This window comes from Mobula hypostoma, chromosome 20 (assembly GCF_963921235.1).
Source record: "Mobula hypostoma chromosome 20, sMobHyp1.1, whole genome shotgun sequence".
In the NCBI taxonomy this organism is placed as follows: Eukaryota; Metazoa; Chordata; class Chondrichthyes; order Myliobatiformes; family Myliobatidae; genus Mobula; species Mobula hypostoma.
In genome coordinates, this window is record NC_086116.1 from 1864437 (window position 1) to 1879867 (window position 15431).

The 15431-nt window shown below is 43.7% G+C and overlaps 1 protein-coding gene across 1 annotated transcript in view; it reads right to left on the reverse strand.

Moving 5' to 3' along the window:
- Window positions 1-15431, reverse strand: part of LOC134359585 (uncharacterized) — a 130840-nt gene that overhangs the window by 87832 nt on the left and 27577 nt on the right. Inside the window, exon 2 of the mRNA XM_063073084.1 lies at window positions 10739-10818. Coding sequence (XP_062929154.1) covers window positions 10739-10818 — 80 coding nt within the window. The remainder of the gene's footprint in view (window positions 1-10738; window positions 10819-15431) is intronic.

Below are 15431 nucleotides of genomic sequence, written 5' to 3' on the forward strand. Positions count from 1 at the left end.
CACTGATCCCTATGTCACTCCACTGGTCACAGGCCTCCAGTCAGAGAGGCAACCATGTACCACCACTCTCTGGTTTCTCCCACAAAGCCAAAGTCTAATCCAATTTACTGCCTCATCCTGAATCTCGAGCGGATCCTGAATGTTAACTGATCTTGTTAAGCATCTTCATGTGCAATACCTTGTCAAAGATCTGAAAATCCAAGTACACAACATCCACCAATTTTCTTTTGCCTATAGAAACCATAGAAAAACTACAGCACAGAAACAGTCCTTTTGGCCCTTCTTGGCCGTGCTGAACCATTTTCTGCCTAGTCCCACTGACCTGCACACGGACCATATCCTTTCATACAGCTCCCATCCATGTACCTGTCCAAGTTTTTCTAAAACGTTAAAAAAGAACCCACATTTACCACCTCACATAGCAGCTCATTCCACACTCCCACCACGCTCTGTGTGACGAAGCCCCCCCAATGTTCCCTTTAAACTTTTCCCCCCTCACCCTTAACCCATGTCCTCTGGTTTTTTTCTCCCATTGCCTCAGTTGAAAAAGACTGCTTGCATTCACTCTATCTATACCCATCATTATCTTATATACCTCTATCAAATCTCCCTTCATTCTTCTGCGCTCCGGGGAATAAAGTCCTAACCTATTCAAACTTTCTCTGTAACTGAGTTTCTCAAGTCCCGGCAACATCCTTGTAAACCTTCTCTGTACTCTTTCAACCTTATTAATATCCTTCCTGTAATTTGATGACCAAAACTGAACACAATACTCCAGATTCGGCCTCACCAATGCCTTATACAACCTCGTCATAACATTCCAGCTCTTATACTAAGTACTTTGATTAATAAAGGCCAATGTACCAAAACTCTCTTTACGACCCTATCTACCTGTGACACCACTTTTAGGGAATTTTGTATCTGTATTCCCAGATCCCTCTGTTCTACTGCACTCCTCAGTGCCTTACCATTTACCCTGTATGTTCTACCTTGGTTTGTCCTTCCAAAGTGCAATACCTCACACTTGTCTGTATTAAACTCCATCTGCCATTTTTCAGCCCATTTTTCCAGCTGGTCCAAAACGCTCTGCCAGCTTTGAAAACCTTCCTCATTGTCCACTACACCTCCAATCTTTGTATCATCAGCAAATTTGCTGATCCAATTTACCACATTATCATCCAGATCATTGATATAGTTGACAAATAACAATGGACCCAGCACTGATCCCTGTGGCACACCACTAGTCACAGGCCTCCACTCAGAGAAGCAATTCTCTACTACCACTCTTTGGCTTCTTCCATTGAGCCAATGTCTAATCCAATTTACCACCTCTCCATGCATACCTAGCAACTGAATTTTCCTAACTAACCTCCCATGTGGGACCTTGTCAAAGGCCTTACTGAAGTCCATGTAGACAACATCCACTGCCTTCCCTTCATCTACTTTCCTGGTAACCTCGTCGAAAAACTCCAATAGTTTGGTCAAACATGACCTACCACACACAGAACCATGTTGACTCTTCCTAATAAGTCCTTGTCTATCCAAATGCTTGTAGGTTCTGTCTCTTAGTATTCCCTCCAATAACTTATCCACTACCGACGTCAAACCTACCGGCCTATAATTTCCCGGATTACTTTTCGATCCTTTTTTAAACAACAGAACATCATGAGCCACTCTCCAATCCTCCGGCATCTCACCTGTAGAAACTGTCATTTTAAATATATACGCCAGGGCCCCTGCAATTTCAACACTAGTCTCCTTCAAGGTCCGAGGGAGTACCCTGTCAGGTCCTGGGGATTTATCCACTTTAATTTTCCTCAAGACAGCAAGCACCTCCTCCTTTTCGATCTGTACAGTTTCCATGATCTCACTACTTGTTTCCCTTAATTCCATAGACTTCATGCCAGTTTCCTTAGTAAATACAGACGCAAAAATCCCATTTAAGATCTCCCCCATTTCTTTTGGTTCCGCACATAGCCGACCACTCTGATCTTCAAGAGGACCAATTTTATCCCTTACAATCCTTTTACTCTTAATATACCTGTAAAAGCTCTTTGGATTATCCTTCACTTTGACTGCCAAGGCAACCTCATGTCTTCTTTTAGCCCTCCTGATTTCCTCCTTAAGTATTTTCTTGCACTTTTTATACTCCTCAAGCACCTTATTTACTCCCTGTTTCCTATACATGTCATACAACTCTCTCTTCTTCTTTATCAGAGTTGCAATATCCCTTGAGAACCAAGGTTCCTTATTCCTATTCACTTTGCCTTTAATCCTGACAGGAACATACAAACTCTGCACTCTCAAAATTTCTCCTTTGAAGGCTTCCTACTTACCGATCACATCCTTGCCAGAGAACAACCTGTCCCAATCCACACTTTTTAGATCCTTTCTCATTTCTTCAAATTTGACCTTCTTCCAGTTCAGAACCTCAACCCTAGGACCAGATCTATCTTTATCCATTATCGAGTTGAAAATAATGGTGTTATGATCACTGGAACCAAAGTGCTCCCCTACACACACTTCCCTCACCTTTCCTAACTCGTTTCCTAATAGGAGACCTAATATTGCATCCTCTCTAGTTGGTACCTCTATATATTCATTTAGAAAACTTTCCTGAACACATTTTACAAACTCTAACCCATCTAGACCCCCAACAGTATGGGAGTCCCAATCAATATGTGGAAAATTAAAATCTCCTACCACCACAACTTTATGTTTCCTGCAGTTGCCTGCTATCTCTCTGCAGATTTGCTCTTCCAATTCTCGCTGACTATTGGGTGGTCTATAATACAACCCCACTAATGTGGCCATACCTTTCCTGTTTCTCAGCTCCACCCATAAGGACTCAGCAGACAAGCCCTCTAATCTGTCCTGCCTGAGCACTGCTGTAACATTTTCCCTAACAAGCAATGCTACTCCCCCCCCCCCAACCTTTCATTCCTCTGCCTCGATCACATCTGAAACATCGGAACCCTGGAATATTAAGCTGCCAGTCCTGCCCTTCCTGTAGCCAAGTTTCACTAATTGCTATAACATCATAATTCCACATGTCAATCCATGCCCTCAACTCGTCTGCCTTCCCCGCAATACTCCTAGCATTGAAATATATACACCTCAGAAGATTTTTACCACCACTCACAAACTTTCTATTTGTGGCTTTGCTTGAACTTCTAACATCATTTATTTTCACCCCAGCCTCACTGTCAGCTCTAGCACTCTGCTTCCCATCCCCCTGCAAATCTAGTTTAAAGCCTCTCCAACAGCACTAACAAACTTCCCTGAAAGGATATTGGTCCCCTTGTAGTTCGAGTGTAACCTGTCTCTCTTGTACAGGTCCCACCTGCCCCAGAAGAGGTCCCAATGATTCTGAAATCTGAAACCCTGCCTCCTACACCAGTTCCTCAGCCACTTGTTCATCTTCCAGAGCATCCTATTCCTACCCTCACTGGCACCTAGCACAGGTAGCAATCCTGAGATTACCACCCTCGAGGTCCTGCTTTTCAACTTCCTACCAAGCTCTCTATACTCACTCTCCAGGACCTCCTCACTCTTCCTTGCTATGTCATTGGTACTGATGTGCACCACAACATCTGGCTGATCACCCTCCCACTTCAGAATGCCATGCAATCGATCAGAGACATCCTTGACCCTGGCACCCGGGAGGCAACAAACCATCCTGGATTCTCTGTCACGACCACAGGACCTCCTATCTGTACCTCTAACTATCGAGTCCCCTATCACTACTGCTCTTCTCTTTTTCCACCCTCCCTTCTGCACTGCATTGGAAGGGAACACTAGCTGCTTATGCTGCTTGTTATTTCCTCAAAGAATTCCAAAAGATTTGTCAGGTAAGATATCCCCTTAAGGAAACCATGCTGGCTTTGGCCTATTTTATTATTTGCTTCTAAGTACCCCGAACACACATATTTTACAATCGACTCCAACATATTCTCAACCACTGAGATCAAGCTAACTGATCTATAATTTCCTTTTGTCTGCCTCCTTCCCTTCCTGAAAAGTAGAGTGATATTTGCTATTTTCCAGTCCTCTGGAGCCATGTCAGAATCTAGTGATTCTTGAAAGATCATTACTAATGCCTCCACAATCTCTTCAGCCACCTCTTTCAGAACCTTGGGGTGTACACCATCTGGTCCAGGTGACTTATCTACCTTCAGACCTTTCAGCTTTGCTAACACATTCTCCCTAGTAATAGCAACTGCACTAATTTTTGCCCTCTGACACTCGCAAACCTCAGTCATAGAGCTAGTGACTTACACAGTGAAGACTGATGCAAAATATTTATTCAGTTCATTCACTATTTCCTTGTCCGTATTACTACCTCTCAAGCGTCATTTTCCGGTTATCCAATATCTACTCTCACCTCTCTTTCACCCTTTATATATCTGAAAAAACTTTTGGTATATCCTTTGATATTGTTGGCTAGCTTACCTTCATATTTCATGTCTTCCCCCATCGAGACTTTTTAGTTGCCTTTTGTTGGTTTTTAAAGGCTTCCCGATACTCTAACTTCCACTACACTTCGCTCTATTATATTCCCTTTCTTCTGCTTTTATGTTAGTTTTTGACTTCCCTTGTCAGCCTTTAGAATACTTCTTCTTTGGGATGTATCTATCCTGTGCCTTCTGAATTGCTCCCAGAAACTCCTGCCATTGCTGCTCTGCTGTCAGCCCTGCTAGTGTCCCCTTCCCATCAACTTTGGCCAGCTACTCTCTCATGCCTCTGTAATTCCCTTTACTCCACTGTAATACTGATCCATCTGACTTTAGCTTCTCCCTCTCAGCTTGCATAGTGAAGTCTATCATATTCTGATCACTGTCTCCTTTGCCTTAAGCTCCCTAATCAAATCTAGTTCATAACATAACATCCAATCCAGAATATCTGATCCCCCTAGTGCCCTAGATAGACAAGCTGTTCTAAAAAGCCATCTTGTAGGCATTCTACAAATTCTCTCTCTGATAGATTTTCCCAATCTACCTGCATATTGAAATCCCCCATGATTATCGTAACATTGCCCTTTTGCCTTGCCTTTTCTATCTTCTGTTGTAATTTGTAGCCCACTTCCTGGTTACTGTTCAAAGGCCTGTATATAACTCCCATCAGGATCTTTTTACCCCTGCAGTTCCTTAACTCTACCCACAATGATTCTATATCTTCTGATCCTATGTCAACTCTTTCTAAGGATTTGATTTCATATGTTAACAACAGAGCCACACCACTACCTCTGACTACCTGTCTATCCTTTTAATACAAGGTGTATCCTTGGATGTTAAGCTGTCAACTGTAATCTTCTTTCAGCCACAATTCAGTGATGCCCACAACACCATATCTGCCAATCTCTAACTGCACTACAAAATCATCTACCTCACTGCATGCATTGAAATATAACACCTTCAGTCCTGTGTCTGGCATCCTTTTCGATTTTGTCCCCCTTGTTCACTTCACCTCATCCCACTGACTGCAATTTTGCCCTATCATCTGCTTGCCCTTCCCAGCAGTCTACTGCACACTGCTCCTGCAAAGCCCTCTCTCTCTGGTATCCACCCCCTCTCAAAATGGGAGACAAAATGAGAGGCAACACACACAAAATGCTGGTGAACGCAGCAGGCCAGGCAGCATCTCTAGGAAGAGGTACAGTCAACGTTTCGGGCCGAGACCCTTCGTCAACTGAACCTCTTCCTAGAGATGCTGCCTGGCCTGCTGCGTTCACCAGCAACTTTGATGTGTGTAACCTATACAACAGCCGGTTTCAAGTGGGCTGATATCTGCTCCTACTAAAACTAATAAGCTTCTAGAAAAATACAGAAACAATTGTATCATAATTACAGGAAAATATACTGAACAATTACATGCATATAGGTGATGATATAAAGATACAAGCAAGTTAAATAATAATTCTGCACCCCAATCCAACATGGTGAAAATCCAGTGAGTTGAAGGAGAAGGGAGGAACATTTGCCCAGACTTTAGATCAGCATTTTATCCTGAGCTAACATTGTTCATAAAAAGATTATCTGCTCATTATCACATTCCTTTAGTGGGAATTGTCTGTTGAGTTTCCTACATTACAATAGCACTACCTCGCCAAACTTCCCAGACTCTCAGGATGTGAGTGGCAATGTACAAAGGAATCTTACTGACAATCTGTTATTATTAAATAATTTCACCTAGAGTGCAAATCTAGAATTTCAAAAGAATTATTTAATATCCCTTGCTTTTATATAAAGTAGTGAGATTACAAACATGCTTTGCATAATTTCTGTTAATTTAAATTCACGTAATTGATGTTTGTTGTGTTTGCAATGAACTGTGCTGCTATTACAAAAAGTTTATCTTCCTGACATTTACACCCTGGGAATGTATGCCTGTAACAATAGTGTTGAACTGGAGGATTAATGCAGGGATAAGTACATACAAAATGCTGGGGTAACTCAGCAGAGGAACACTCATGAAAGGTCTCAGCCTGAAATGTTGACTGTCTATTTCTCTCCATAGATGCTACCTGGCCTCCTCAGTTCCTCCAGCAGTTTGTGTGTGTTTCCGAATCCAGATTAAGAGGAATAGATGAAGAGTGGATAGCCAGCGCCTCTTCCCCAGGGCACCACTGTTCAATACAAGGGGACATGGCTTTAAGGTAAGGAGTGATTCCTGGGATGGCAGTCTTTCAAGGGGGATATTAGAGGGGGGATCAGGCTGGGTTCTGAGTTGGATGATCAGCCATGATCATAATAAATGGCGGTGCAGGCTCGAAGGGCCGAATGGCCTACTCCTGCACCTATTTTCTATGTTTCTATGTTTCTATGTCTCAGCCTGAAATGTTGACTGTCTATTTCTCTCCATAGATGCTACCTGGCCTCCTCAGTTCCTCCAGCAGTTTGTGTGTGTTTATCCAGATTAAGAGGAATTATGATAGAGTGGCCATTACAGAGACTTGGCTGGCACCAGGGCAGGAATGGATTCTCAATATTCCTGGATTTCAGTGCTTTAAAAGGGATAGAGAGGGAGTAAAAAGGGGAGGAGGGGTGGCATTACTGGTCAGGGATACTATTACAGCTACAGAAAGTGGTTGGTGCGTGGAATGCACTGCCTGGGTCAGTGGTGGAGGCAGATACACTAGTGAAATTTAAGAGACTACTAGACAGGTATATGACAGGTAGACAGGTCCTGAAGTGTGAGTTTCGGGAATTAGACAGAAGGCTGAAGAACAGGACCTCAAGGGTGACATTCTCAGGATTGCTGCCAGTGTTACGTGACAGTGATGGTAAGAATTGGAGGAGATGGCAGTTGAATGCGTGGCTGAGGAGTTGGTGCAGGGAGCAGGGTTTTAGATTTTTGGATCATTGGGATCTCTTCTGGGGAAGGTGGGACCTGTACAGATTGGATGGGTTGCACCTGAACTCGAGGGGGAGCAATATTCTTCCAGGCAGGTTCGCTGGCATGGTTTGGGAGGGATTTGCAATGGGGATTGGACCCAGAACGGTAGAGCAGTGAAAGAAGTGCATGGAGTAAAGCCAGATCTAACATATAGAGAGGCTTTGAGGAAAGAGAAGCAGAATAAACGGTGTAAAGACAGTAAGGTAGAAGGGCTGAGATGTGTGTACCTCAATGCAAGAAGCATCAGGAACAAAGGTGATGAACTGAGAGCTTGGATACATACATGGAATTATGATGTAGTGGCCATTACAGAGACTTGGCTGGCACCAGGGCAGGAATGGATTCTCAATATTCCTGGATTTCAGTGCTTTAAAAGGGATAGAGAGGGAGTAAAAAGGGGAGGAGGGGTGGCATTACTGGTCAGGGATACTATTACAGCTACAGAAAGGGTGGGTAATGTAGCAGAATCCTCTTTTGAGTCAGTATGGGTGGAAGTCAGGAACAGGAAGGGAGCAGTTACTCTGTTGGGAGTATTCTATAGGCCCCCTGGTAGCAACAGAGATACAGAGGAGCAGATTGGGAGGCAGATTTTGGAAAGGTGCAAAAATAACAGGGTTGTTATCATGGGTGACCTTAACTTCCCTAATATTGATTGGCACCTGATTAGTTCCAAGGGATTAGATGGGGCAGAGTTTCTTAAGTGTGTCCAGGATGGATTCCTGTCACAGTATGTGGACAGGCCGACTGGGGGAATGTCATACTAGATCTAGTACTAGGTAATGAACCGGGTCTGGTCACAGATCTCTCAGTGGGTGAGCATCTGGGGGACAGTGACCACCACTCCCTGGCCTTTAGCATTATCATGGAAAAAGATAGAATCAGAGAGGACAGGAAAATTTTTAATTGTGGAAGAGCAAATGATGAGGCTATAAGGTTAGAACTTGTGGGTGTGAATTGGGATGATGTTTTTGCAGGGAAATGTACTATGGACATGTGGTCGATGTTTAGAGATCTCTTGCAGGATGTTAGGGATAAATTTGTCCCGGTGAGGAAGATAAAGAATGGTAGGGTGAGGGAACCATGGGTGACAAGTGAGGTGGAAAATCTAGTCAGGTGGAAGAAGGCAGCATACATGAGGTTTAGGAAGCAGAGATTGGATGGGTCTATTGAGGAATATAGGGAAGCAAGAAAGTAGCTTAAGAAGGGGCTGAGAAGAGCAAGAAGGGGACATGAGAAGGCCTTGGCGAGTAGGGTAAAGGAAAACCCCAAGGCATTCTTCAGTTATGTGAAGAAAAAAAAGGATGACAGGAGTGAAGGTAGGACCGATTAGAGTTAAAGGTGGGAAGATGTGCCTGGAGGCTGTGGAAGTGAGCGAGGTCTTCAATGAATACTTCTCTTCGGTATTCACCAATGAGAGGGAAATTGATGATGGTGAGGACAATATGAGTGAGGTTGATGTTCTGGAGCATGTTGATATTAAGGGAGAGGAGGTGTTGGAGTTGTTAAAATACATTAGGACGGATAAGTCCCCGGGGCCTGACGGAATATTCCCCAGGCTGCTCCACGAGGCGAGGGAAGAGATTGCTGAGCCTCTGGCTAGGATCTTTATGTCCTCGTTGTCCACAGGAATGGTACCGGAGGATTGGAAGGAGGCGAATGTTGTCCCCTTGTTCAAAAGAGGTAATAGGGATAGTCCGGGTAATTATAGACTAGTGAGCCTTACGTCTGTGGTGGGAAAGCTGTTGGAAAAGATTCTTAGAGATAGGATCTCTGGGCATTTAGAGAATCATGATCTGATCAGGGACAGTCAGTATGGCTTTGTGAAGGGCAGATCATGTCTAACAAGTCTGATAGAGTTCTTTGAGGAGGTGACCAGGCATATAGATAAGGGTAGTGCAGTGGATGTGATCTATATGGATATTAGTAAGGCATTTGACAAGGTTCCACACGGTAGGCTTATTCAGAAAGTCAGAAGGCATGGGATCCAGGGAAGTTTGGCCAGGTGGATTCAGAATTGGCTTGCCTGCAGAAGGCAGAGGATGGTGGTGGAGGGAGTACATTCAGATTGGAGGATTGTGACTATTGGTGTCCCACAAGGATCTGTTCTGGGACCTCTACTTTTCGTGATTTTTATTAACGGCCTGGATGTGGGGGTAGAAGGGTGGGTTGGCAAGTTTGCAGACAGCACAAAGGTTGGTGGTGTTGTAGATAATGTAGAGGATTGTCAAAAATTGCAGAGAGACATTGATAGGATGCAGAACTGGGCTGAGAAGTGGCAGATGGAGTTCAACCTGGAGAAGTGTGAGGTGGTACACTTTGGAAGGACAAACTCTAAGGCAGAGTACAAAGTAAATGGCAGGATACTTGGTAGTGTGAAGGAGCAGAGGGGTCTCGGGGTACATGTCCACAGATCCCTGAAAGTTGCCTCACAGGTGGATAGGGAAGTTAAGAAAACTTATGGGGTGTTAGCTTTCATAAGTCGAGGGATAGAGTTTAAGAGTCGCGATGTAATGATGCAGCTCTATAAAACTCTGGTTAGGCCACACTTGGAGTACTGTGTCCAGGTCTGGTCGCCTCACTATAGGAAGGATGTGGAAGCATTGGAAAGGGTATAGAGGAGATTTACCAGGATGCTGCCTGGTTTAGAGAGTTTGCATTATGATCAGAGATTAAGGGAGCTAGGGCTTTACTCTTTGGAGAGAAGGAGGATGAGAGGAGACATGATGGAGGTGTACAAGATAATAAGAGGAATAGATAGAGTGGATAGCCAGCACCACTTCCCCAGGGCACCACTGCTCAATACAAGAGGACATGGCTTTAAGGTAAGGGGTGGGAAGTTCAAGGGTGATATTAGAGGAAGGTTTTTTACTCAGAGTGGTTGGTGCGTGGAATGCATTGCCTGAGTCAGTGGTGGAGGCAGATACACTAGTGAAGTTTAAGAGACTACTAGACAGGTATATGGAGGAATTTAAGGTGGGGGCTTATAGGGGAGGCATGGTTTGAGGGTTGGCACAATATTGTGGGCCGAAGGGCCTGTACTGTGCTGTACTATTCTATGTTCTATGTTCTATTTCTAGCATCTACAAAAGCTCTTGTGTCTCTGATTATTGCAGAAAATTTGTTTAGTAGACAAGGGTTGGCAGTAACAACAAGGCCCAGACCAAGCCAAATGACAGAAGTAAGGCTGGCCAGTGAAATAACAGGGAGGTGGAATAGAAAATCTTCTCAATTCTGGCCTTGATAATCCACATAAATATTTTGCAGCATAATTTAAAATTAGTCAGATTGTGTTGAAGTGAAGAATTTCGGACAACCGTCAGCAGGAAATGAGACAATTAATTACCTGACATTACGGAAGAACTTCTCCTCTTTGCAGGGAGCTGCTTGAGTCCAGGCACCACGATGCAGAATTCTTGGCTTCTCCTGGGCAACAGAAGGAATCATAAGAGAATTGTGGACACCAAACTCGGTGCTTCTGTATCAGTCATCTCATGATAGTATTGAATCAAAGCAGCTTGTAATATCGCTTGAATTTCCCAGTCTGGTAAATTTCAAGGAACACATTGTACAGTGGGGAATTTTCAGGACCTGTTGGCACCTCCAGGGCTCCAGTGCCTTTTGGCTCATGATAAATGTATTATAATTTGAAAGTTTAATTAGTGCGTATCGTGAAATACTGTCAAACTGTGATGTTATAATCACTGCATAACCCATCTTCGGAAAAGGATAAAAGCCTGCTCAATCTGCTTATTTCCATACAGTGGTGTGGAAACATTTCAAAGCTGCAGGCAATAAATTATTCAATGCACAAGTGTATTTGTGCAGCAGCTTTCACAAACAGCAACACAAAATCTTCAGAAAAATAACTCTTGCATCAAAAACATTTAAAATATAGTAAAGAATTATGGAGTGAGCATCTCCAATAGCCTGTCCCGGTCTAACTTCTACCTCCCCGTTATAGAAACATAGAAACATAGAAAATAGGTGCAGGAGTAGGCCATTCGGCCCTTCGAGCCTGCACCGCCATTTATTATGATCATGGCTGATCCTCCAACTCAGAACCCTGCCCCAGCCTTCCCTCCATACCCCCTGATCCCCATAGCCACAAGGGCCATATCTAACTCCCTCTTAAATATAGCCAATGAACTGGCCTCAACTGTTTCCTGTGGCAGAGAATTCCACAGATTCACCACTCTCTGTGTGAAGAAGTTTTTCCTAATCTCGGTCCTAAAAGGCTTCCCCTCTATCCTCAAACTGTGACCCCTCGTTCTGAACTTCCCCAACATCGGGAACAATCTTCCTGCATCTAGCCTGTCCAATCCCTTTAGGATCTTATATGTTTCAATCAGATCCCCCCTCAATCTTCTAAATTCCAACGAGTACAAGCCCAGTTCATCCAGTCTTTCTTCATATGAAAGTCCTGCCATCCCAAGAATCAATCTGGTGAACCTTCTTTGTACTCCCTCTATGGCAAGGATGTCTTTCCTCAGATTAGGGGACCAAAACTGCACACAATACTCCAGGTGTGGTCTCACCAAGGCCTTGTACAACTGCAGTAGTACCTCCCTGCTCCTGTACTCGAATCCTCTCACTATAAATGCCAGCATACCATTCGCCTTTTTCACCGCCTGCTGTACCTGCATGCCCACTTTCAATGACTGGTGTATAATGACACCCAGGTCTCATTGCACCTCCCCTTTTCCTAATCGGCCACCATTCAGATAATAATCTGTTTTCCTATTTTTGCCACCAAAGTGGATAACTTCACATTTATCCACATTAAATTGCATCTGCCATGAATTTGCCCACTCACCCAACCTATCCAAGTCACCCTGCATCCTCTTAGCATCCTCCTCACTGCTAACACTGCCACCCAGCTTCGTGTCATCCGCAAACTTGGAGATGCTGCATTTAATTCCCTCATCCAAGTCATTAATATATATTGTAAACAACTGGGGTCCCAGCACTGAGCCTTGCGGTACCCCACTAGTCACCGCCTGCCATTCTGAAAAGGTCCCGTTTATTCCCACTCTTTGCTTCCTGTCTGCTAACCTGCTGAGCTCACAATCTACCTTGTTATGGTCTTGCACCTTATTGTTTGTCTGCACTACATTTCCTCTGTTATCTGTTACAACTTGTTCTGCATTCTGTTACTCTTTTACTGTATTCTACCTCAATGCACTGCGTAATGATGATCTGTATGAATTATATGCAAGGCAAGCTTTTCACTATCTTGGTACATGTGACAATAATAATAATCTATATTAAATCACAAATTAAATAGCAGCTGAAATTCCATCCTGTTGGGAATGGAAGTCTCTGTGTGCTGAGGACTGGCAGATCAGACCAGAGAGAAACCAGTGTCCATCCAGCTTTCCCTCCTTCCCTTTGTAGCGGTGGGTTTGTTTCTCCAAATTACACAGGCAAGTGAATCACTTCAGTTGGTGCAGTGACTGGGGAGGCTGGACAAGACGCAGAGGAACCAGGCAAGAGGGTGAGCAGTGAGGAACAGGCATACAACAGAGAGGAACAGTGCAAGTACTCCTTTCCATGGAGAATGTGATCACACTGATGTCCTAAGCAGCAGCATGTCACCAGGTCCTTCAGGCTACACCGTCATCCAAAAACCAGTTTGAGTTGATTGTAATCCAACTCCATATTTTATTACCCACAGTAAACTCTGACCTTCCTTCTTATTGACAATCTAACTCTTGTATATCTTCCTTCACCTCTCATCTTTCCTTATTTCAAAGAGAAAAGCCCCAGATCACTCACACTATCCTTATAAAACATGATCTCTAATCCAGGCAGCATCCTAGTAAATCTCCCCTGCACCCTCTCTAATCCAGGCAGCATCCTGGTAAATCTCCCTGCACCCTCTCTAATCCAGGCAACATCCCGGTAAATCTCCTCTGCAGCCTCTCTAAAACTTCCAAATCCTTCTTATATTAGGCAACCGGAACAGAACACAAAACTTCATATGTGGTCTAATCAGAGTTTTATGGTGCTACAACATTACCTTGTGGCTCTTGAGCTCAATCACCTGACTAATGAAGCCAACACAACTTACGCCTTCTTAACCATTCATGGACTTGGACCTCAAAATCCCTCTGCTCCTCCACACTGTTAAGAAGCCTGCCATTTACCCTGTATTCTGCTTTCAAGATCGACCCCCCCCCAAAGTGAATCACTTCACACCTTTCCAGATTGAATTCCATCTGCCACTTCTCAGCCCAGCTCTGCATCCTAGCAATGTCCCATTGTACACTATGACAGCCTTCTACAATTCCACCTGTCATCTGTAAACTTACTAACTCACCATTCCACTCCTTTATCCAAGTTGTTTATAAAAATCACTAAGAGCAGAGATCCCTAAAGAACCGCACTGGTCACGGACTTCCAGGCAGAATACAATGCTGTCACCCTCTAAGGTAATTCCTCGTCCACCCACCAAGTTTCCCTGGATCCCATGCCTTCTGACTTTCTTAATGAACCTACGAATTGGGAAACTTATCAAATGTCTTTTTAAACTCTATATATGCCACATGCACTGCTCTGCCTAGTATCTTTTGTCACTTCAAAGAATTACAGTCATTGATTTGCTTATTTAATCATTTTGTCTATATTATCATGTGTTGGATTGTACTGCTGCCGCTAAGTTAAATTTCACAACAAATGCCGGTGATATTAAACGATTCTGAATTCAGTCAGGCTGTTGAGACTGACCTGCTCCTCACAAAGCCATGTTGACTATTCTCAATCAGACTATGCTTCTTCAAATGCTCATCAATCCCGTCTTTAAGAATCCTCTCCAATAGTTTGCCCACTATTGACATAAGGTTTGCTGGTCTATAATTCCAGGGTTATCCCTACTCCCTTTCTTGAACAAAGGAATAACATTTGCCACTTTCCAATCTTCTGGCACTACCTCTGTGTCCAGTGAAGATGGAAAGATCATCGCCAAATAGAAACTACAGCACAGAAACAGGCCTTTTGGCCCTTCTTGGCTGTGCCGAACCATTTTCTGCCTAGTCCCACTGACCTGCACACGGACCTCCATACACCTCCTATCCTCAGCAATCTCTTCCATCTTTCCTGTAGTAACCTGGGGTATAATCCCATCTGGCCCCAGGTACTTATTTATCCTAACGTTTTTCAAAAGTTCCAACATATCCCCATTCTTAATATGCTAAGGTTCTACCATATCAACCGGTTCTACACTGACCTTACAAATGTCAAGGTCCCTCTTGCTGGTGAATAGTGAAACAAAATATTCGTTAAGGACCCCCCAACTTTTCCAGCTCCAGGTATGTTTTCTTTTTAATCCCTGATCAGTCCTACCCTGACTCTAGTCATCCTCCTACTCACCTTGGAGTTTTCCTTAATCAGAATCAGAAACAGATTCCTTTATTATCACCAAGTATGTGGACATATACAGGGAATTTGATGCTGGTTTCCCTGAGCTCTCGCTGTACAGAATCAAAAAGCAAACAAAACAATAGTGCAAATAATTGTGAACTATATACAATAAGGTACACCTGTGTATGTACAGGTGGACTTGGTTTATAATGGACTAAATTTCAAGTGTTCATAAGACTGATGGCATACAGAAAGAAGCTGTTCTTGTACCTATTTGTCCTGGCATACAGTGATCTAAAACACCTACCAGTAGGAAAGAAGTCCTACTTGCCAAGGCTCCCTTCTAGCACTGTCTATTATAAGCTCCTTCCTGAGTACTTGCAACTCTCAAGAGCCTCTCTGACCTTTACTTCCTAAACTTTAAGTAGGACTTCTTCTTTCTCTTGGCCACAAGTTCCACATCTCTTGTCAACTTCCTTCACCTTGCTATCCTTTCCCTGCCTCAATAGACAACCTATCCAGAACCACATGCAAGTACTCGCTAAACAACCTCCGCCTTTCCATTGAGCATTTCCCTGAGTACATCAGCTCCCAATTTATGCTTCCAAATTGCTGCCTAATAACATCATAATTGCCCCACCCCAAATAAATACTTTCCCTTACTGTCTGTTCCTATC